This window comes from Mauremys reevesii, linkage group 7 (genome assembly GCF_016161935.1).
Source record: "Mauremys reevesii isolate NIE-2019 linkage group 7, ASM1616193v1, whole genome shotgun sequence".
In the NCBI taxonomy this organism is placed as follows: domain Eukaryota; kingdom Metazoa; phylum Chordata; order Testudines; family Geoemydidae; genus Mauremys; species Mauremys reevesii.
Window position 1 is genome coordinate 6155323 of NC_052629.1, and position 23363 is coordinate 6178685.

At 43.2% G+C, this 23363-nt stretch overlaps 1 protein-coding gene across 3 annotated transcripts in view; it reads left to right on the forward strand.

Moving 5' to 3' along the window:
• CFAP58 (cilia and flagella associated protein 58) overlaps positions 1 to 23363 on the forward strand; it is a 99551-nt gene that overhangs the window by 25352 nt on the left and 50836 nt on the right. For all 3 annotated transcript variants that reach the window (XM_039481151.1, XM_039481152.1, XM_039481153.1), the window contains exons 9-14: positions 126 to 317; positions 10554 to 10715; positions 15090 to 15236; positions 18880 to 19020; positions 19389 to 19612; positions 22350 to 22461. In XM_039481151.1, coding sequence (XP_039337085.1) covers positions 126 to 317; positions 10554 to 10715; positions 15090 to 15236; positions 18880 to 19020; positions 19389 to 19612; positions 22350 to 22461 — 978 coding nt within the window. The remainder of the gene's footprint in view (positions 1 to 125; positions 318 to 10553; positions 10716 to 15089; positions 15237 to 18879; positions 19021 to 19388; positions 19613 to 22349; positions 22462 to 23363) is intronic.

Sequence of the window (23363 nt, forward strand, 5' to 3'; positions counted from 1 at the left end):
AAGTGTAATGACTCTCGGGCATCCCTCACCCACTCGGACAGAAGCTAGTGTTTAACATAGCATGTACAGTGCGGCATTCTGAGTTACAGACATGGATGGTAATTGTTCTGGGATTCTTTTTGCAGAACTTGCTTAAGGCTGCCAGTGTCACTCAAAAGCAGCTGAACCTGGTAAAGCTCCATGAACAGTCCAAGAGGAACTTGGAAGAAGAAATTCAGAACTATAAGGATGAGGCTCAGAAGCAGAGGAAGATCATCTACCAGCTGGAAAAAGAGAGAGACCGTTATATCAATGAAGCTAGTGAACTCACCCAGAAGGTATGAGATGATTTGTGTACACACGATTCATCCATCTCTCTCTCTCTCTCCCTCTCAAAACTGGAAAGAGAGCAGATTCCATTCCTGACATTTTAGATTTAGCTGATAGGTAGGATTGATCAATGGTCTGCAGAGAGTTTACAAAGGTTTTAATAAAGCTTGTGGATTTTAGGCAAATTATTACACACAGGACTGTCTTGTACATTTGTGCACGGTTCTAGACTAGCATCTTTTTTTTTCTCCCCTATCTTCCATGTGTTTAAAAATAATTTTGGCCATGTCCATCCTCTGCCAGATTTTCCTGACTTTTTAACCAACTTCTCTTCGGCTCTGCTGCCTTGGTATTGCCCCAGATGGTGATCTTTACAAACTGATCATAGATTTATAGATTCCTAGGCCAGAAGGGACCACTGTGATCATTTAGTCTGATCTCCTATATAACAACAGACCAGAGAACTTCCCCAAAATAATTCCTAGAGCAAATATTTAGAAAAACATCCAGTCTCAATTTAAAACTTGTCAGTGATGGAGAATCCACCGTGACCCTTGGTAAATTGTATCAATGGATAATTACTTACAGGTTACTATCTCCAGGGGCCTAGGTTCAAATCAAAGTTGCTCCTTCATCAAGTCCTTTCTTTTTTCTGCTTAAGTCACTTCTCTTTCTCAGTGTATGAAGACACATTACTGTGTTTCTGCTCTGTCAGTGAATGTGTCCACAGTGATACACAAGGTCAGGTATGCAAGGTTGCAGTGATACACCAGGCAAGGCCACTAGGATCTGAGGGTATGTCTACACAGCAAAAACAAACAAACCAACCCTCGCAAGGCAAGTCTCAGAGCCTGGGTCAACAGACTTGGACTTGTGGAGGATCTCAGAGCCTGGGCTCCAGCCCAAGCCCAAATATCTACACTACTATGTTTAGCCCCGCAGCACGCACCCTCCGAGCCCAAATCAGCTGACCTGGGCTCTGAGACTTGCTGCTGTAGGTCTTTTTTTGCTGTGTAGATGTACCCTGAGTGTGCTGCCATGCTGTTCTCCCAAGCACCCTGCTCCAGACTGAGAAATAGTCTGAGATACAAACCTAGGTCTCCTACGTGTTACTTCTGAGCCAGAGATGTATTCTGTATTCATTTATGTCTTACTCTCTCAGCCCTATTTAAGCTGCAAAGCTGATCCTTCAGGCTGCTGAGTGCCCTCAAATTCCGCTGAAGGCACTATGAGTTGAGGATGCTCAGCACTCTGCAAGAAGAGCTCAGCACCTCACAGGTTTGGGATTTGTAAAATTCCCTATTACCTCTGAACATACTAATTCAATCCAGTCTGTGATACATGGGCTACTCGGAGAATCTCTGCAAAAGCTTTGTGTTGTGTCCATTGCCTCCTATTATAGAATCATAGGATTGGAAGGGACCTCGAGAGGTCATCTAGTCCAGTCCCCTGCACTCATAGCAGGACTAAGTATTATTTAGACCATCCCTGACAGGTGTTTGTCTAACCTGCTCTTAAAAATCTCGAATGATGGAGATTGCACAACTTCCCTAGGCAATTCATTCCAGTGCTTAACCAACCTGACAGTCAGGAAGTTTTTCCTTATGTCCAACATAAACCGCCCATGCTACAATTTAAGCCCATTGCTTCTTGTTCTATCCTCAGAGGTTAAGAACAATTTTTCTCCCTCCTTCATGTAACAACCTTTTATGACTTGAAAACTGTTATCATGTCCCCTCTCAGTCTTCTCTTTTCCAGACTAAACAAACCCAATTTTTTCAGTCTTCCCTCATAGGTCATGTTTTCTAGACCTTTAATCATTTTTGTTTCCCTTCTCTGGACTTTCTTCAGTTTGTTCACATCTTTCCTGAAATGTGACTCCCAGAACTGGACACAATACCCCAGTTGAGGCCTAATCAGCGCAGAGTAGAATGGAAGAATTACTTCTTGTATCTTGCTTACAGCACTCCTGCTAATACATCCCAGAATGATATTTGCTTTTTTTGCAACAGTGTTACACTGTTGACTCATATTTAGCTTGTGATCCACTATGAGCCCCAGATCCCTTTCCGCACTGTTCCCTCCTAGGCAGTCATTTCCCATTTTGTATGTGTGCAACTGATTGTTCCTTCCTAAGTGGAGTACTTTACATTAGTCCTTATTGAATTTCATCCTATTTACTTCAGACCATTTCTCCACTTTGTCCAGATCATTTTGAATTTTAATCCTATCCTCCAAAGCACATGCAACCCTTCCAGCTTGGTATCATCTGCAAACTTTATAAATGCACTCTCTATGCCATTATCTAAATCATTGATGAAGATATTGAACAGTACTGGACCCAGAACTGATCCCTGCGGGTCCCCACTTGATATGCCCTTCCAGCATGACTGTGAACCACTGATAACTACTCTCTGGGAATGATTTTCCAACCAGTTATGCACCCACCTTATAGTAGCTCCATCTAGTTTGCATTTCACTCGTTTGTTTATGAGAAGGTCATGCAAGACAGTATCAAAAGCCTTACTAAAGTCAAGATATACCACGGCTACCGCTTCCCCCCATCCACAAGGCTTGTTACCCTGTCAAAGAAAGCTATCGGGTTGGTTTGACATGATTTGTTCTTGACAAATCCATGCTGACTGTTACATATCACCTTATCTTCTACATGTTTGCAAATTGATTGCTTAATTATTTGCTCCATTATCTTTCCGGATACAGAAGTTAAGCTGACTGGTTTAATTCCCCGGGTTGTCCTTATTTCCCTTTTTATAGATTGGCACTATATTTACTCTTTTCCAGTCTTCTGGAGTCTCTCCCGTCTTCAAAAAGAACAGGAGTACTTGTGGCACCTTAGAGACTAACAAACTTATTTCAGCATAAGCTTTCGTGGGCTACAGCCCACTTCATCGGATGCATCTCCCATCTTCTGTGACTTTTCAAAGAGAATCGCTAATGGCTCAGCTATCCCCTCCTTGGGTATTCTAGGACGCATTTCATCAGGCTCTGGTGACTTGAAGACATCTAACTTGTCTAAGTAATTTTAACTTGTTCTTCTTTCCCTATTTTAGCCTCTTCTGATCAGACCTCATTTTCACTGGCATTCACTACATTAGACGTCCAATCACCACCAACCTTCTTGGTGAAAACCGAAACAAAGATGTCGTTAAGCACCTCTACCATTTCCACATTTTCTGTTATTGTTTTTCTCCCCTAAGTGAGTAATGGGCCTACCCTGTCTTTGGTCTTCCTCTTGCTTCTAATGTATTTTTAGAATGTTTTTTTGTTACCCTTCATGTCTCTAGCTAGTTTGATCTTGTTTTGTGCTTTGGCTTTTCTAATTTTGTCCCTTCATATGTTATTTGTTCATATTCATCCTTTGTAATTTGACCCAGTTTCCACATTTTTCAGGACTCTTTTTTGATTTTTAGATCAGGGTTCTCAAACTTCATTGCACAGCGACCCCCGTCTGATAACAAAAATTACTACATGACCCCAGGAGTGGGGACCAAAGCCTGAGTCTGACTAAACCCCGCTGCCCTGGGGTGGTGGGAGGCCTAAGGGCTTCAGCCCCAGGCAGGGAGACTGTACCCTGAGCACCAACACTCAGGGTGAAACCCTTGGGCTTCAGCTTCAGCCCTGGGCAGTGGGGCTCGGGCTTCAGCCCCAGATGCCAGCAAGTCTAAACCAGCCCTGGTGACCCCATTAAAATTGGATTGCAACCCACTTTGGGGTCCCGACCCACAGTTTTAGAACTGCTGTTTTAGATCATTGAAGATTTCCTGGTTAAGTCAGGGTGTTCTCTTGCCATACTTCCAATCTTTCCTACGCAGTGGGATAGTCTGCTTTTGTGCCCTTAATAATGTCTCTCTGAAAAACTGCCAACAGTCTTCAATTGTTTTTCTCCTTAGACTTGCTTCCCATGGGATCTTACCTACCAACTCCCTGAGTTTGCTAAAGTCTGTCTTCTTGAAATCCATGGTCTTTATTTTGCTGTTCTCACTCCTACCATTCCTTAGAATCATGAACTCTACCATTTCATGATCACTTTCACCCAAGCTGCCTTCCGCTTTCAAATTCTCAACCAGTTCCTCCCCATTTGTCAAAATCAAATCTAGAACAGCCTTTCCCCTAGTAACTTTCTCCACCTTCTGAAATAAAAAATCGTCTCCAGTACATTCCAAGAACTTGTTGGATAATCTGTGCCCTGCTGTGTTATTTTCCCAATAGATGTCTGAGTAGTTGAAGTCCCCCATTACCACCAAGTCCTGTGCTTTGGATGATTTTGTTAGTTGTTTAAAAAAAGCCTTATCCTCTTCTTCTTCCTGGTTCGGTGGTCTGTAGTAGACCCCCTACCATGACATCACCCTTGTTTTTTATCCCTTTTATCTTTATCCAGAGACTTTCAACAAGTCTGTCTCCTATTTCCATCTCAGCCTCAGTTGAAGTGTATACACTTTTTAATATGTAAGGCAACACCTCTTCCCTTTTTCCCCTGCCTGTCCTTCCTGAGCAAGCTTTATCCTTCTGTAACACTTTATTTCATATGGTGTGCTCAGGAACATGATGATGACATGTTCCATTAATTGCTGAAGATCACATTGGAGAGCTCTCCAAGAAGCTCATTGATTTACTGGGAAGCTAGCCTTCAAGCTGTTTCAACTCACAAGTTATTTGCTACCTTCTCACTTTATAATTACCTCTTACAAATTCATGTGATCAGTGGCTTTTAAATCATCTTTGAATGATACATACCCTCTTGTCTGGCTTACTTTATATCATTTCTTTGGAATAATATTCCATTTAAGTGAGATTTCTCTTTATTCCAAAGTCACATTTTACATTCCCCTCCCCCCACTGCATCTAATCATGTAGCTATGAGTTAGGATCATTATAAAGTACGGTCAAGCTGTAAATCACAGCGATCAGAATGGCAAGGGTCTTGCTGTAGAACTGTGCATTTCTGATTAGGGCTGTGCACATTTTTTTGTATCTAAGGTGAAAAGGGTGAATGCTTGAGGGTTTTCTGACTTTTCCACTTTGGGTGCAACATTTTGGGCATTTAATCTGAAAGTTCCATAACCCTTTTACCCGAACACCTGTGCACCTGAGGCAATGTAGTGGGAGGTGAAGTCCTTGCAGGTCTAGGCCACTCCTAAAACACCCATTCAGATGCTCTCAGAGCCTGTCAGACAACAACCCATAGCAAAGTGTGGTCAATGGAATATTGGCCTCACTGTTGCAGAGCTTCAGGAAATGGGGGTTGTGACACTAGGGCTGTTTGTGTAATGGTGCCTGTCAGGGGCGGCTCCAGGCACCAGCACACCAAGCGCGTGCCTGGGGCGGCAAGACACGGGGGGCACTCTGCCGGTCGCCGCAAGGGCAGCAGGCAGGCTGCCTTCGGCGGCGTGCCTGCGGAGGGTCCGCTGGTCCCGCGGCTTCGGCAGACCTCCTGCAGGCTGCCGCTGAATTCACGGGACTGGGGACCTCCCATAGGCAAGCCGCCAAAGGCAGCCTGCCTGCCGTGCTTGGGGCAGCAAAATGCCTAGAGCCGCCCCTGGTGCCTGTATTGTGTTTACCCATTTACAGGGGATTTTTATGCTTATTTGATTCACTAAGGGGCAAATCTAGACTCACCTTTCAGCTGCAGAGATTCCTGATCACATCAGGACTGGCAAGCAGAGCAAGATGCTGGGACCAGCGCAGAACATCACACCATGTGTGTGCTCTGCAGAGGCTCCCTGTGCTCAGCTGCTCTTTCCTTTTTGAGGGCAGGGCTCTGGGTGAGGCTGGTGTATCTGTGATTATGCAAATCGCTCTGCTAGCCATTCCCCCTTGCACAGTAACCTGTGGGGTAGTGGCAGCCCTTATACTGCAATAGAGGAGTCTTATGCCAACTTGGGGGAAGATTCTCTTCCCAGAGGCTCTCTCCTGTGGACAGCCATGGCTCTGCACCAATCAGTAGAGCTAGCCAGACTCCTGGGGGGCACATGACTGCTCTGCTCCTGAGGGGTTCTAGGAATGCCTGTCTGATGCCCCGCGCCTTCCAGAGCTCCTGCTGGGGCCTGCCATGCCACACTGACCCTAGCACAGGTATGTAAGTTCAAGGCAGGACTGAGCCTTTCGAGCTACAATACTCTTGTTTCAGGCATCTGATGAATAGCCTGTAGTTTAAAGTTACAGCCAGGGTGGCAAAGGATTTTATGGTGAGAAGTCATGCTAGATTCACCCTTCTATTCACTGTGCCCAATTCTCTGCTCACCTACACCACTTTTACATTGGTGTAACTCCATTGACTTCAGTGGTGTGACTCCTGATTTACACCAGTATAAATGAGAGGAAGATCTTTCCTATGTGGTCTGTATTAACTCACTACAAGTATCAGTGGGACATTTCTCTCTTTAGAAAGGTGGCTGTTTGCACCTGAAATGCCGAGTTGGTGGTAAAATCTCTGTTCCTTCTTGCAGCTTCAGACTCCCCATTCAGAATCTGTTGGACAGCAAACAGTTGAATAAACCCTTCAATCTCACCTGTCATTGTTCCCTGGCCATGGTTAACTAGAGGTTACGAAGCACTGTTGTATTTCCAAAAGCCCATTACAAGGTTAATGTCGTACCCAAGAAAATCCAGAAACCTATTTCTTTTTTAAAATGCTTCATCTATAGAAAGCTTAATGCTATACCAGGACATTTAAGACATAGGCAGAACTTCTCAAGAGCTCATAGCAGTTAAATAAAGTGAAGCAAATAAGCGAGGATCCAATATTGAATTCTTGGGCAGGTTCACTGAACTGAATGGTGAAGAAGTAAATAATAGCCAAATATACACATAACAGGTCCAAGGGTACAGTGGAAAGCTGCCTCGAAATAATGGCTGATTTTCCTTGCTAAGCTGAGGCCACACTGTGCCCCTCCACCAGTGTATAGTTCCTGACTAGTGAATCCTATGCCACCAGTGTAAGGGGCACGGCTGAGGAGAAGGGGGTGTGGCCAAGATTCTCACACCTGGCTGATCCCTGGCTGCCACATTGTCCCCTGGAGGCTGTTGGCAGGCCGTGTAATGTAGAAGAATCTTCTGGTTGCTCTAACATGCCAGAAGACTGACTAGCATGCAGCCAGCTCAAGATGAGGGGTGTACAAAGGCCACCTTGGCACCCCCATTCTGACCTGCACCATGCACTTCTTGCCCACAGCCAAGGATCTTGCTCAGTCTTTATACTGCAGTCTTGTTTAAGTTCATGCCCCACAGAACTGCATCAGTATAATTGCGCATGTTATGATTTAAAGGCAAATGCCTAACTGTCCTTCTCAACAATTTCCAGGCTGTTCACCCCCCAAACCTGCAGGCTCCATAGCAGCCCCGAGGGCAGGGGCTTAACACCCTCTCTGAGTTTTGATCCCCACCCCCCGCCCTGGGTCTTGTTCCCAGGGAGCACCGGGCTGCTCCGTCCCCTAGGAATCCTACCCTGCTGAGCCACCTCTCTGGCCCGGTTTGCAGAAGCCCCTGCAGTCAGCTTCCCTGGGCCCTCGTGCACAATGCGTCCTTAGGACTTAACCCCTTTCTGCCTGCGCTGTAGCTGGGGGACAGGAGGCAGCTGGGTTATTATGTCAGTGGGCAGCTGGACTATGTCAGTGACCAGCAGCAGCTGCAAGGTCTTAGCTGCCTTTTGACACTGTGAGGGCAGGAAGGGACAAGCTGCTTCCAGCCTCAGGGGATGGAGGGAGAGGGGGGAAGGGAAAGAGATGAGCTCTGCAAATACATGGGCCAGGTCATACCCCCACCCCACTACCCGCGCGCGCAGATGGAAGCAGCTCCCTTCCCTTCTCTTCCCTCCCGCACAGTGCAGAAAGGTGGCTGCTGTGGTGTGAACCCTGGCAGAAATCAGGGGAGAGGGGGCATGTGACCCTGCATGCCCCTCACGTGTTGCCTTGGGAAGATGAGGCACTGGGTACCAGGAGAGGCAGGTCCATCCTGGGGGCCCCGCCAGGCATGGAGGGCGGAGAGCGCTGGGCAGGGAGGGTTGGGTGGGTCAGTTGGTCATCTGCCCTCTGTGGGAGAGGTGTATGAGAATGTGTGTGTGTCACCCCTCCCCGTGTGAACCCTAAAGCCTTAAACATAAGAAGGGATATAAAAAGAATCCAACTATTCAGTATTTCTTTAAAACAGGGGCTCAGTCAACTTGATGTTAATTTGAATGTTTGTACTGCATAGTTTTGACTGATTGTTGTTGAACTTGCTTGAATACGAGTAATTTTACCGGGTGTCCCGTATTCAGCATAGAGAAATATGGTCACTCTAGCTTCCATGTTATGTAAATTAATAGGCTTTGTGCTGGCCCTCTGCACAGAGGTGAACTCCCCCTGAAAGTTGCTGGGTGCCTTCAACCCTATTAGATTTGAGGGCACTCAGCCCCCCACAGGATCAGTCCCTGGGTCACATCATGCATGCCTTTTTTGTATTTGTAAAGGGGAATTGCTTGAGTTTCATCACTTCAGAAAAGGCATAGTCAGCGTAAAAACCATGAGTACCAACTTGGAAAACTTAGTCCAGAAGTTTATTACACTTCTGTTGCATCAAATACAAGTTAAAGAGTGACAAATGCAGTGACCTACTTTCAAATCCTGCTTCAGCTTATATAGTCACTGGCTATGCTGCAGATTTTAAACACTCGTTATTGATTTTATCTCACTCTTATTACTATTGGCAGATTGTTTTAACACAAAAAGAAAAGGCAGAAGTAGATTATAAACTGGGACTCTGCTTTCATATTGCATTGCAAGCAGTTTCTGGGCTCCTCTGCAGTCAGCTACAAATGTGCTGGAACTCCATCCTCATTGCTGGGATAAAACTTTCTATATTTAGATACTCTCAGTCTCCAGAATTGGGTGAAGATGTCTAGTGGAGTAATCAATTAATTAAGCTCTTGCCCCATAGCCAGCCCCCTAAAGACCTTACAGTACATTGGCTCTGCTATCATATTCACAGAAGGGGACAAGTATGCTAACTGCTAACTTTGCTGTTATTGCTTGTCTGTTCCGAACATTTTTATATTACTTCCTATGAATTTATATGAATATAAATTCTACTGGTACTTGAACCATTACCTTCAAAGAATGGAGACCAGACACTTGGGTATGAATTGCAATTGTAATTCAGAGTTTATTCTTCCTGTGTGTCTGTGCATAAAGCTGTTTTCCTCATTTGTTTTTATACCCCGTGATATTTCTGCTCATTTTAAAGGTGGAATTCTTATCCCCACCTGCACGATGAAACCAAAAGCAGATATTCCTCCGTTTGTGCACCTGCCCGTTTTTAATGTTCTTTCTGTGCAATATTTGGTGGATTCTGGTTGAATATCCATACAATGCTGCTTGTTTATGCTCATCTATTATGAAGTCTGCGCCAGCAGGTTGAGGGGGCTTATTTTTGATAGAGCATCACTAAAAAGTCCAGCAAAATGATCAGGCAAATCATTTTTGTTGTTTCTTCTTTAACATAATACTTGTCATTCGCCTTGAAGTGATATGCCACCAACACTTTAATAAGAATCTCTCTTGCAAATTCTCCATCCCCATTGGCAATGAATGTGATCATCCATGGGCAAAATGTCCCTCATCAAAATCCATCCATCACTATCCATCTCCATACTTCACCATTCCCAGCCTCTCCTGAATGCTACTATGGTGGCTTCTTACCTGTCTGTTTAGTTATAAATATAGTTGATTAACTCCCTTATTATTGTAATTATCCATCAAACGTTTGGGATCAGATATTAGTTCAAACAACATTTAACTGTAAGGAAGGAAGAGAGACTGAAACCTCTTGTCCTTCACAATGCAATTGCAATTGTATCCTGTTGGAACATATTATACATATTCTCTTTCTGTCTCTCTCCCTAATGAGTAGCTGGTAAACGTCTGAAATCTGGCCCTGGCTTTCTAAAAAACCTAATGCTTTTCCTATGAATGCTGCTTTGTGTTGACATGACCTTAAAGTGTGTATGTATTCTGCCTTTGTGTCTGAGCCAAAGCCTAGGCATCGGGTAAAAATAAAATGTTCCCCAAAACAGCAACTCAGAAAGGTTAAATTTCCCACTTGGACCAAACTAATCGTGGCTGTAGGCATAGATTCTTATTACGGGGATTTGCAGCTGCCACCTTAGATAAAAATCACAAAGTTTTGTCCCATCCTGATAATCATGGGAAGATGGTTTAATCATGTTCATTTCCTATTTTCCGCTCCAGGTCCTCCAGCACATGGAAGATATCAAAGTGCGGGAAATGCAGATCTTTGACTACAAGAAGAAGATAGCAGAGGCTGAGACTAAATTAAAACAGCAACAAAATCTGTATGAAGCCGTGAGATCAGACAGGAACCTATACAGTAAAAATCTGATTGAAGCTCAGGTACAAAAATACATTTTTTACTCTGAGATTTTTTTTGTTTTGTTTCACCTTATAGACTAACAGACGTTTTGCAGCATGAGCTTTCGTGGGTGAATACCCACTTCTCCAGACTAGCACGGCTACCCCTCTGATATTTGTTTTGTTTGTTTTTTTAAGAAAATCCTTCTCATTTATACTTTTGGAAAGGAAAGACAGATAATAAAATCTGCACAGGTGATGTGTGTGTGTGTGTGTGTGTGTGTGTGTGTGTTGGGCATTAATTTTTTAGATCACAGTTTGCATTTGGACTGAGAAGTAAAATTTGCAGTCCTCGTGCGCAATGTCAGACTGCTCCCTGCTTTGCATAAAGACCTTGGCACCTTGGAGAGAGATATTCCTATCATATAGAGAAATTTTTCCCTTTCTTTCTTTCCTTCCCTCTTCTCTGCTCTCTGTTAGGTTTGATATAAGCATATGGCAGACATGACATATGTGAAAATGAACTCCCCACCCCACACACTCTCGCTGCTGTGATTCATGTATAAGAAAGCTGCAGTGGAAGAAACACTTGTCAGGTGAAGTAACATTTTCCCACATAACTAAATGTTTCCACCTGGCTTGTGAATTTCAGGCACTATCATTCCCCTCAGATTACAATCCTCCACCTTTTCCCTGTGAATCCCTCCAGCAATATTGGAGGAAAGGTAAAGATCACTTGTATAAAAATATACTGCATTATTCAACAGTAATGGCCTAAATACTACAGAAATCCTATAGTAAACTGCAGAGTCTGGGATGTGGATGACTGTGGTTTAGAGCCTTGGGGTATTTGAGAGAACAAGGAAATATAAGATAAACATATACACCACACTGGACATTTATAATCTACCCTGAGTAAGGGGTGGCATGTAGCTGCATTGCTCTAGGAGCAGACCAGAGAATGAGCTGTGCCAGAGAGTTACTGTTCCTACTTGTTCCCCACTATGGGTGTGTCTGCACTATAATCAGGGGGTGCCATTGCAGGTTGTGTAGACATACCTGAGCTAGCTTTGATCTAGCTAGCTAAGGTACCGGAGCGGTGAAGCTCTGGCAGCACCAGCTTCAGTGCAGACTAGCTGCCCGAGTAATTACCCAGGGTTTTGGGTAGGCTTGTACGGCCCACGCTGAAGCCTGTACCACCATGGCTTCAGTGCTATTGATACTCAAACTAGCTAGATTAAAGCTAGCTCAGGTATGTCTACATGACCTGCTATCATGCCCCATGATTTCAGTGTAGAACTACCCCAAGTCTGTGGAGAAGTAAGTTACTTCACCCCTTAGCGTGGAGCAGCTTACTTGCTCCCTCTGTGCATCCTACCAGCAACTCTGGCCAGGGCCGCCCAGAGAATTCAGGGGGCCTGGGGCAAAGCAATTTTGGGGGCCCCTTCCATAAAAAAAAGTTGCAATACTATAAAATACTGTATTCTCGTGGGGGCCCCTGCGGGGCCTGGGGAAATTGCCCCACTTGCACCCCCCTCTGGGCAGCCCTGACTCTGGCCACCAATGAGCAGAGGTGTATCCAAGACTCCTGTGACTCCCAAGCTCTCTCCAACCCTTGCTCACAGCCAGACGTTTCAGACAAATAGCCCCTGCTCTCCCCAGTGCAGCTGGACTCACTATCTGAGCAGAGCTGGTCAGGAGAGTAATGGGAGGGGACTGCTCTCCTGTACTTCCACTCTGTGGCCAGGTAAGGGATGTGACAACATAATACGTAGTAACTGAGGACGAGTAGCTAACGTTCCTGTGAATGTTTGCGTGTGTGAAGCATCAGCAGAAATAACGGTCAAGCATGTCATCGTCATTGTGGCAGATCCCAAAGGGATGTGGCCTCCTGGCAGATCAAATGGATTGATTCTAGCTAGGTCCTTAAGATGGTCTGGCTGGACATTCAGATTTTGTCCATCCCTGGCAATCTTGTTGTGCCACTGAAGCTTTGGCAACCTCGTGATTGCCGGCTGTGGAGCGGCATTTCTTGGAATGACAGTGCCTGAAATTTACATGCTTCATAATTCATTGGTCCTCCATCCTAATACATGTTCATATCAAGAAAGGCACCAAAACCAGGTGAAGCATGTAGAGAACACTAAATTACTTTCCTTTTATAATTGTTAAAGATACGGTATCAATTTAGAACACAAACTTCTTGCACCCTCCTACAGAATTGGCAGATATACTCTGAGTTAGGCTAATGCATTAAACTCTTTAGCTAACTAAGGACATCTCAGTTGGAGGCCCTGGCATGGTGTATGTATATATACAGCCCACACAAAGATCTGTGCAGAATACTGCCTACTACAGAGGCCATTAATTTACCCTTTAATGGATTATTTGATTCATAATTTGTGCTAGCTGACAGCTCTGTGTGTCAGAAGACTGCTGAGGGTAAAACATCCTTTTGGTTATAATCACACTGTACTGTATGTGGCAATAAAAAAAACAGTAATTCATAGTTCAGTAACAAGCCAGCCAGCCATGGAGAAAAAATGGCTTGGCTTAAAAACTATGCAAAATAGTAATTCCTCTTGGGAAGTAATATAAATTGGCAAAAGGTTGTTTAGATAGAAGAAAGCTAGCTGTAGATATTTTTGGATTGTTTAATAACGAAAGGCTCTCCGTTAACCTGCCCAGCCCACGTTGCTTCTGCTCTCCAGGACATCCTAATCTCCAACTCAGTAAAATCTCTTGGAAAGGGACTCCTTGGCTGGGTTTGAAAGCATGCTTTCAGCTTTGGGGTTATTTCCGACATTGGGAACACATTTATTCCTTTATTTAAATTAAACTAATCCTGTCCTTTGCAAAAATCACAGGACCCTTCATGTCCTCTTCTACATACCCAAATACACTGCCATCTTTGTATGTATCTGTGCTCCAGATTTTAAAATATCTGGTCTGCTTCCAGGGTGTGGGAGAGATTTATAGGCAGCTATCTAGCAGACTTTTGAATTTAATTTTCTCCTGTTACATTTACATGAGTAATTGTGTGTATATATGCACACGGGCAGTTCTAGTGGCAAAGGGTTACATCGTTGTCAGGGTCATTTAATTGACTTAGTACCAGAGCACTGGTCAGCAGTGTTTATGGAGCTGCAGTATATTCCCAAATCCCTTACTGCACACTGTTTCATGCATCTGTCAAATACATATGTTGAATCCACTGATCTTCTTTTCATGTCACACTCACCAACCGGTCACTGCAATCATAAATCTAATGTATGTGTCTCAGTGTTATTTGTGAAAAGTGCCATGACCCATCGTCAGTCTCATTTGATTAACTTTGTCGGTGTCAGATCTCTGGCCAGAGGCTTGGAGTTGGAGAACTGTTGTGTTAAGTGTCATATGCAAAAATATTTCACTTATCTACCAAGTGAATCTGTACGTATTGAATGTACTGTCCTCCAATTTTCTGTCACCATTTCTCAGTCACTATCAGTCACAAACAAAAGCAGCTTCCCAATGTTGTACTAGCAGGTGACTCTCTGGATATAGGACCATATACGCACATGTATAGAAATGGTTCCATAGGATAGTTATCCACAGTCACTGATCTCTCTGCCACACTATCTAACTTGACTTCAAACACCTTGCTGTATGTTCTGGGGCTGGAACATGTAAAAATGGCTTCAACCAAGGGACTTTTCTACCCCCTAATGCCCTCAGTCCCACACAATCAAAGCCTGCATATAAGAGTTGGCTGGCTGACCACTTCTGATGTGTATATGGGTATTTGTGAAGGCTTATGCTCATTTGCATACAGAGACATGCCTTGGCACATGAGTACTTTCATTTGGAAAAATAGTAGCACCCCACACCCCCAACATTTGTGCAAACAAAGCACAGTTGTACAAGTGTTTGTTGAAGAGCAAGCCAATACAGTCATGAAAACAGATGGATAGGATCACAGTTGCATTATTCACTTATGTCCACTGCTAGGTCCTATTATGTGTCCAGCACTCTAAATAAGGTGGCTTACAGGCTTATTGTTGTTGTCAATGGCCTTTTAACAGTCTGATTACTGCAATATCATGCCAGCATAAAAATCAAATGATCATTTAACGGAATTGTTTTTCTTTGCTAACGTTAAAAGTAATGTCTTGTATGCACAGTTTAGTAGGATAAGGATTTGGTTGGGAGTCTTCTCCTCTCAGGTGCTGTGGTTTAATTTCAAGTGTCAATATATCTTGAACTTCCAGGCACAAAATACTTGAATTCTCTTTTATCCCTTTTTAGAATCATAGAAATTTGGGGCTGCAAGGGCCCTCTAGAGGTTACCTAGTCATCCCCCTGTGCCGATGCAGGATTAAGTATACCTAGCTCACCCCAACAGATGTTTGGTGAACATCTGTTTTGTCCCATTAGGATGAGATCACTGAAATGAAGAAAAAACTGAAGATCATGACTCATCAGGTTGATCAGCTTAAAGAAGAGATCACAGCCAAAGAGGCAGCTCTTGTGAAAGTACATATGGAACATCAACGAATAGAAAAGGAAAAGGAGTCTCTGAAGGTAAGGCACCTTAGTTGTGGGGTGTTTGCCAGGACTCATGAGGAAGGAAAGGACATGGTTTCAAAGGTTCTTTCATATTCCCTGGCCCATGGTACTTTGATGAACTCTTTAAGAACTATTCTGTAATTGCAGTATAATCTTTACAGGTATTATGTGTATGAGTCTTCCATGTATGTGATGGAAGAATAGATCCTTTTGTTTCTCTGCACCTAAAATTGTAGTCATCAGATTCCTAAATTACCTGTTGAAAGCTTGAATTCTCCTTCTCTTTCAAAACCCCAAACTGTGCTCACAAATATAGGGTTTTGTGGGTGTGCTGTTTGCATCATTCTCTGTACAGTTGGCCCTTAGAATAGGAATTATTATTATAGAATTATGAATTATTTTGGGGATGTTCTCTGGCCTGTGTTATACAAGAGGATATCACTAAATAATCACAGTGGTCCCTTCTGGGCTTGGAATCTGACTCTGTGATTACAAGTTTTGTTTCCTTTAACTTTTGTGTCTGTAGTTTGAAGTGCTAACACAGTACTACCACAGTTCTCAGTCCTGTATTGCTGTGTAACTAGCAAGCACAAGCCTTCAGAGAATCAGGTAGTATCTTACAGTAGCTTCCTCTGCTCAGAAAGAAACTTCATTATTGAGTGTTCGGCAAAGCAGCAAAATCTGTGTTAAATCAAAGGAAAGTGGCCCAGCGATCTCTGGTTCTTTTTCTCAGCATTCTCTGTAACCCCTCCTTGGATATATTATTGCATGCGTGTTGACAGCTCAAACCAATTTGCTCCTCTTTCCCAAGTCTGAGAGTTAGAGAAACAGTATCCATAGCAGGTAATTTTTCTCTTCACTTAGTCCCATAAAAAAATCCCTTGCCATTTTCCATAGTGCTTTCTTTTTGTCAATGTCTCACTATGGTCCAATGACTCCTTGGGTTTTCAGCCACTGTCAGCACATTACAGTTATGACAGGATGTCAATAGAACTGTATAAAAAGGTGATTCCTCTATCGGTTCTGTCTCAGAGTTGTTATATCAGTTACGGAGAAGCCAAACCACCTAATATTCTGCGGGCAGGATTCTGCCTTAACTAGTTCTCAGACCTGTCTTGTCACCTCAGAATCATCCACCATCAGTTTGACAGCAATTTGATTGCTACACTGTTTTACCTACTCAGTTATTCAGTCGCAAGAATGTCCATGGGCTAGCACCATGTTAGTGACTGGCTTTGGGGCATTGTGGCTTTTTTCACCTATGTGTGTCTGCTGAATGCAAAGGTAGAGAACGGTGAGAGGAATAACTGACATAGGCACAAAAGATCCCAATTATTCTTGTGGCACGAAGGCTTCAATTTGTCCTGTTTGCACTGATGTGAAGAAAGCAGGCTTTGACTGAAAAATCAGCTTAAGTGTAATTGTGTAACATGGAGGAGTAAGATTCACACAGGTGCTTTTCTGCAAATATGAGGTTTATGCTTAATGCAGTAGCTTACAGAGATGTGTTACATATATGCACGATGAGTGAACTTTACATGAAGCCTTATCCAAAGCCCATTGGAGACAACAGGAGTCTTTCCATTGATTTAGGTAAGTTTTGGATCCGGCCTGTGGTTCTAAGCGGTTTAGTTAAGCATCCGGATGTTGAGAGATGTGTATCTGAAACCTATCAGAATCTTGACCCTGCAGAATTGAGTTGGAGATGCCACACAAATAGCCACTACTGCAATTTCTAGCACTTGTGGTTCCAATCGCAGGTAGAAAGCCCTTGAGAACAGCTTTCTCATGGGGTTGCAGCATTCCTGTTTCCAGCCCTGGCTGGAGATTGAAGGTTAAAAGGCCCTCTTCCCTGAATATTTCAGAATCTAAATAACGATCTGGTTTGAATTTGGTTCTAGATGTTGGCAAAGATTCAAACGTATTCTCATTTTTTTCCAAAATGGGTTCTCCTGATTCTAATAACACTCTGGGTCAGATCCTCAGTTGGCTTCAAAGGAGCAGCACTGATTTGCACCAGTTGAGGACCTGACTTTTTATCTGCATATAATGTAACTATGTATGTAACCTAGTCTTGTTTCTCTTACCTTCTGTATATAAGACCCCAATACTGTAGCTATTGAAACCACTAATCCCACCAGACTTCTGCTTGAGTTTGTAGGGCCATGGAGTGACTAGCAGTGGTTAGATTCTTTACTATACCCGCCAGCCCAGATTTATATGTACTTAATGCATTCCTCTGGGGGATTTGTTTATGTCAGAGTTTCCTGCCAACATCTAATGCCACATCTTGTTTACAACCTGTATTTTCTGTGGCATAAGGAGAATGCTGAATTTTGATATATTAAAAAAAATATTACAGAGCATTGCCAAATGCATGAGCAATTTTACATTTGTAGACAGCTTTTACACACTGTTGATTGCATTTTAATGTAAAGTGGCTTACATTTGTGTTCTGGTGATGGATTCTGATCAGCATCCAACACTGAGTATGAGAGATATGAATGTTGCAGATATGGGAAAATAAAAGTTTTATTAAAGAAAACAAGAGCGGAACAAGATCTTTTATTATGATGATGGAATTGTAGTTTCTGTCCTCGTAAATTATTGCTGTTTCAGGCACACCCTTCATCACATTCTGATTCTCTCACTTTTGTATGATGCTTTTTCTCAAGAAGCACCTTGGAATCAGATCCTAGCTAAAGCATTTCTTTTATTTGTGTCCAGGCTTAAAAGCTTTTGAACCTGTACAAACAGACCTCATTAAGATAGTGCCATCTTGACTATGGCTAATTGCCTAACAGTGCTAGATACCTGTTTAGTAATCCAGCAAGACCTTATTACTCTTTCTGTGAATAAATATGTTAAATTTTAGTACTCATGACAATGAGATATAGATGTTGGTCAAATCCCCTCTGTAGCACAGGTAGATCGTTTTCAAGCTGTCTCCACACAGTTTTGCAACAGCGTTTCACTCCTGATCAGTGGCAACCCCTGCTATTCCAGCCTTCTCTGCCTCGCTCTCAAATCTGCTAAAGCACCTTAATTTTGACTTTCAGAGCCTTCTGCTATTCCATGTCTGGCTGCAACATATTTTTGTCCATGAGCCTTAATCCTGACCTACAACAACCCTTGTTATTCCAGTCCTGGCCCTCTTCATAGCTAATCTCACAACTCTTCTGAATTGTACCAAGTTTTGAAAGATGGATTAACCTCTTTTAGGCACTAGGATGAGGTCCTCAAATTTATGTTTACTTGCAACCTAAGCTAGCTTTGAATCCAACTCTGCTGTGTTGTAACAGCAGACAGCAACTGACCCTGCCACCCCCAACATTTTTTCTTTATTTGCATTATATGAAGTGCCCCCGAAATACAGATCAAGACCTTACCATAAATATAGAGAAATCTTTCCAAATTTCTCCAGAGTATAACATTCGATACAAATATGTCTGACATGTTGTTTACACCATTTCTTTCCAGCTCTTTGTGTGTTCGGTTGTATTTCTTATTTGCTCTTGAGAACTAGCAACACGTGCACAACACAGGAAACTAAATGAAAGTGCAAGGCTATCTCTAAACCCTAATCCTAAATTCCCAGGTTTATGTAGTGGGAAGTTGTTGCTAAGCACAGTTTATCTATATTTTTTGCTTTTGTCAGGCTGAGCTGCTTAAGATGAAACAACAAGCCCTGGAGACCAAACACTTTATTGAAAAACAGGAAGCAGAAGAGAGAAAACTCCTGAAAATTATTGCTGAGGCTGATGCCGAGAGGCTGAGGCAGAAGAAGGAATTAGACCAGGTAAGAAGGTCTAATTGAGAAGGAGCCTCTCCTTCTTGATTGCCATTCCAACCCACAGAAACAATCCTTTGTTCCATTTCTTCCCCCCACCCGCTTTTTAAGGAACGGATCTTCAGCTGGGGTAAATTGATGGTGCTCCATTGAAATCAACCTGTTACTGTATTGATGTCAACGGAACGACTTCAATTTGCATCACCCAGGGTCTGACCCTACACTGTGGGGAGATATAGGTACTTAACAAGCTTTCATTCACTGATAATGAAATAACATTTTGATTGAACTGCTCTTGACTGATGAAGATACAGGCCCTGATGTTTTATGACTGACAGCTTTATAGCTTAATATCTTGCCTTGTTCTGCATCCCTAGGTTATCAGCGAGAGAGACATCCTGGGGTCGCAGCTTGTTCGGCGCAATGATGAATTAGCTCTGCTTTATGAAAAGATCAAAATCCAGCAGTCTATCCTAAACAAGGGGGAGACTCAATACCGGCAGAGAATGGAAGACATTCGACTCCTCAAGCTGGAGATCAAGAAACTTCGGAGGGAGAAGGGAATACTTTGCAAGAGCGTGGCTAATGTGGAGGAACTCAGGTAGAAAGGCAGAATGAATAAATTTCACTAGTGGCTGCAGCCATGACATTACATTTGAGACACACGAGAAAGCTTGTTTTCACACATGGTAAAGATTTATAATGACAAACAAGATACTCCAAAGGAGGGATTGCTTTATCTGACCTCAGACACTAACTAGTTTAAATTCATAAACCAATTGATCAGTAATTAGAAAAATAGGGAGAAATTAAAAAAAAAAGATGCCTGGACCCAAAAGAAGCAATATCCAAAATTCACCTTGGACTTGTGTTACTGGTGACATTACAAGCTTGACAGACAGCAGGAGAAAAGGTATTCACAGTCTGGTGAGCTACTTAATGGTGTCCAGGGCCTGCATTAGTGGAACTGCTTTTTATTAAGCAATCCGTAGAGGAAGGAGAACATTTGACATATTTATAACAAACTCCCATATGTTTTCAGCGTTCCATCCTGCTAGATTTATATGTGAGTCTGACCGGTGAGAAAGATTTAGTTAAATTTTCATTGAAGGTTGTGTTTCTTTAAAAGCGCAGTTTTATAGCCCAGACTGATTTATCTTCTCCTACTTTGACTTAAGGTTTTCCTTCTCTTTTTTACCCTTACTATACCTGAGGCATATTCTTTCCTGGTGGGAAAACATTGTCATTTGCTGTACAGTCACTGGGGGACTTGTAAAGAAACAGAGCTGTGTTTCCAGCAGGTAACTATGTCCCAAAGCCCGGAGATGGAGGGTATGGTACTGCCCGCATTCACACTAATTTTGGTATAACCCTTTTGGGTGAGATTCTCAGCTGGGGAAATAAGGCCTAGTTCCATTGATTTCTATGGGGCTACGCTGATTTACTCCAGCTGAGGTGCTGGCCCATTGGCTGCAGTCGAATTATGCCAATTTTGGAGAAACAGGCCCAGGATTTTAACAACTGTGGCTCACATTCACTGACTGCAAACAAAGGCAAGGTTTGAACCTGCTGCTTAAATGCATTGGACTGGAAGACTGTTCCTGTATTGAAATGCAAGGAATGTATTGAAGTATAGGGTGATGCCTGCCATCGTGGGTGGATCAATTCTTGCTAACTATAGCAGCAAGCCTACACTTTAATGACCTCCCAAACCATTACTAAAACTGCCAGCTGAAGGAGTCCTTTTATCATTTGTACAACTAATTAGATTTAACCCAGTTTTGCCATAAGCGTTCTTGGCTTGCCAATGAGAGATGCCTTTTTCCCTTTCCCTCACTCCATCCAAACCTACACACAAGACCCTGCAGCTTCAGGATTTTCCAAACACCCAGTCAAATTCAGCTGAGGATTTTGGCAGCTTCAGAGGTGGAAATCCGCTGGAGGAGGGTGAAGTGGGAAGGCAAAGCAGCCATTACCTCCCCTTTGCTGGGTGGCGGGGAGTTGCAGGTGCCCAGCACAGCAATAGCTCCGGCCAAGGATGTGGTATAGGCAAGGCTGCTGGAGAACATGCTGATTCAGCATGTGCTTATGACAGCCTTGATTGCCAAGGTTCTTAGGGGAGTGCCCAGTGAATATTAAATCAGCCCCTGCTTAGTGGTGAATGACTTCTGGAGCATGTGGGTGAGGTCAGAATGGGGAAGTGTAAACTCTTCTTTGGACAACAGCTGCAGTATGGGTAAGTAACTGTCTTTTACACCTCCTCATGCCAGCTGTGGTGAATCTGGCCCGACGTGTATTAAACTGTTCTGTGAAGTGAGGATCACACAATAAAGGCTACAACTGCACCTTTGTTAGGAAGAGAAATTATATGATTAGTTTTAAATGAAGATATTAAAGTCAAGGAGGCTTTACTATTGCATGTGATAGAAGGGGATAGGTGATAATAACATGTCCACTGTACAGGCCCACCAGACTTTTACCCTCCACTTCACTCCTGCTCCCAAGCTGCAGGGCTAGAATGCAGTTTGAAACTAGTGGTGAATGACTTGATGTCTACCCCACAGGCAGGGTGTGTGTGTGTGTGTGTGTGTGTGTGTGGAATTGGGATGACAAACTGCCTGGCCTGCTTACAGCTGCCCTGTATACTTACAGAGGTCTGTGTTGTGGGAGTACCAGGGACATGTTTATTTTAGCGTATGTGTGTGTGTGTAATAGTGTCACAATGTTCTGAGCCCTTCAAGGACATGTAGTGAGAGACTATGACCAAGAACCAAACTTGGATTTCCTGCAGTGTAGTGACCACTAGGCTGGACCATAATTATCTGTTTTCTTAACTGGACTGAGATGCTCCCTCTCATAATTCATTCCTCAAAACAGTTTGAAGTGTGGCCTTTAGCAAATACTGTGGACCATGTGTGATCCCTGTGGGATGAAATGCTGTAGTCAGAACCAAGTTATTAGGCTCAGTGCAGGGGTAACTGGGTAAAATTCTATGGCCTGTGTTAAGCAGGTAGTCAGACTAGAGGATCTAATGATCCTTTCTAGCCTCAAATCTATGAAATAGCTAGAAAAATTCCAGGCAGTGAGATCTATTAAATTGAGAAATAGTGGGAAGTGGTGAAAAGCCCTCGCTTGAGTCATTAAGACTAGATGAAGCAATAGAAAATATATCATGGGAGTACAACCGTGCAGTGGGATGGGAAGGATGATTGGCTGACCACATGAGTCTCTTCCATTGCTAATGATCCTGCATGTAAGGGAATGAAGAGTTAATGCTAATGCAGATGTTTGATTTCTTTGTGAAAGTTCATGGTTGTCTTTTTTGTCCTGAACTTAAGGCAGGAGGTTTATCACATGCAGAAGGAGCTACTGAAGGAACGAACTCGATGCAGAGCCCTAGAGGAGGAGCTGGAGAACCCCATGAATGTTCACAGATGGAGAAAATTGGAGGTAACATTTTAGCATAACATTATCACAAGCACCAAAAAGGCCATATTTCCAAATCAACAGCATAGTGCAAGTCATATTTTGTTTAATGTTATGCAAATTGGCATTTAGAGGGGCAGGCAGAGTGAAATTTCCATAGTCCCAGTGGTGGTTAACCGCTGAATGGCTTCTTCACACAATGCAATCAGTGTTATTTTTGTGTTGCTTCCGTAATGTACAATCGTAAAAGGCTTTGCTAAAGAGGATAGGGAGGTCTCGAGTTGAGATTCAAAGGGAAATGATTCATTAGAAGGGAGAGATTGTTCAAAGAAGAGAAGACAAGGCCCTAGTGAAGGTGTGGACCCTCTCTTCACTCAGTATGGAAAGTTGTGTGGGACAGAAATGAGAGGGGCTAGGATGAGAGTAGTGGAACAGGGAGTGGGTCGATCTGAGGTCAGAGAGGTAAGCAGTCGGTGAGGGGAAGAATAGGCAACTAAATAAATAATAGTGAGTTTCCAGTGCAAACCACTGTGGTTAACATGATGTAAATGTTTGTTTGCAGCAAGTCCAAATTTTCACGGTATCCAACCCTACCAAATGAAGACAAAAAAAGCACAAACCAAATATATGAGCTCAATTGACACCATTGGATATTTCTCAGATTACCTCAGAGCCAGCTGAGATCTCTTTTGCATACGGCTGTTCTCTGATCTGATGCCAAGGGTTGTTTAGCTGCCCTAGTAAACGAGTGATAACATGCTATCCCCCAAAGAAGTGCATCTGAAGATTTTGGCTGTGCAGACTAGTATGATAGTTAATTTCTGATCTTTCAGTGCTGAGTTTAAAGCTACACAGTATGCTGACCTTTTCTCCTGGAATGGAGATAAAATACAGGATGCTGAAGTGCACCGAGGAGATCTAAGCAC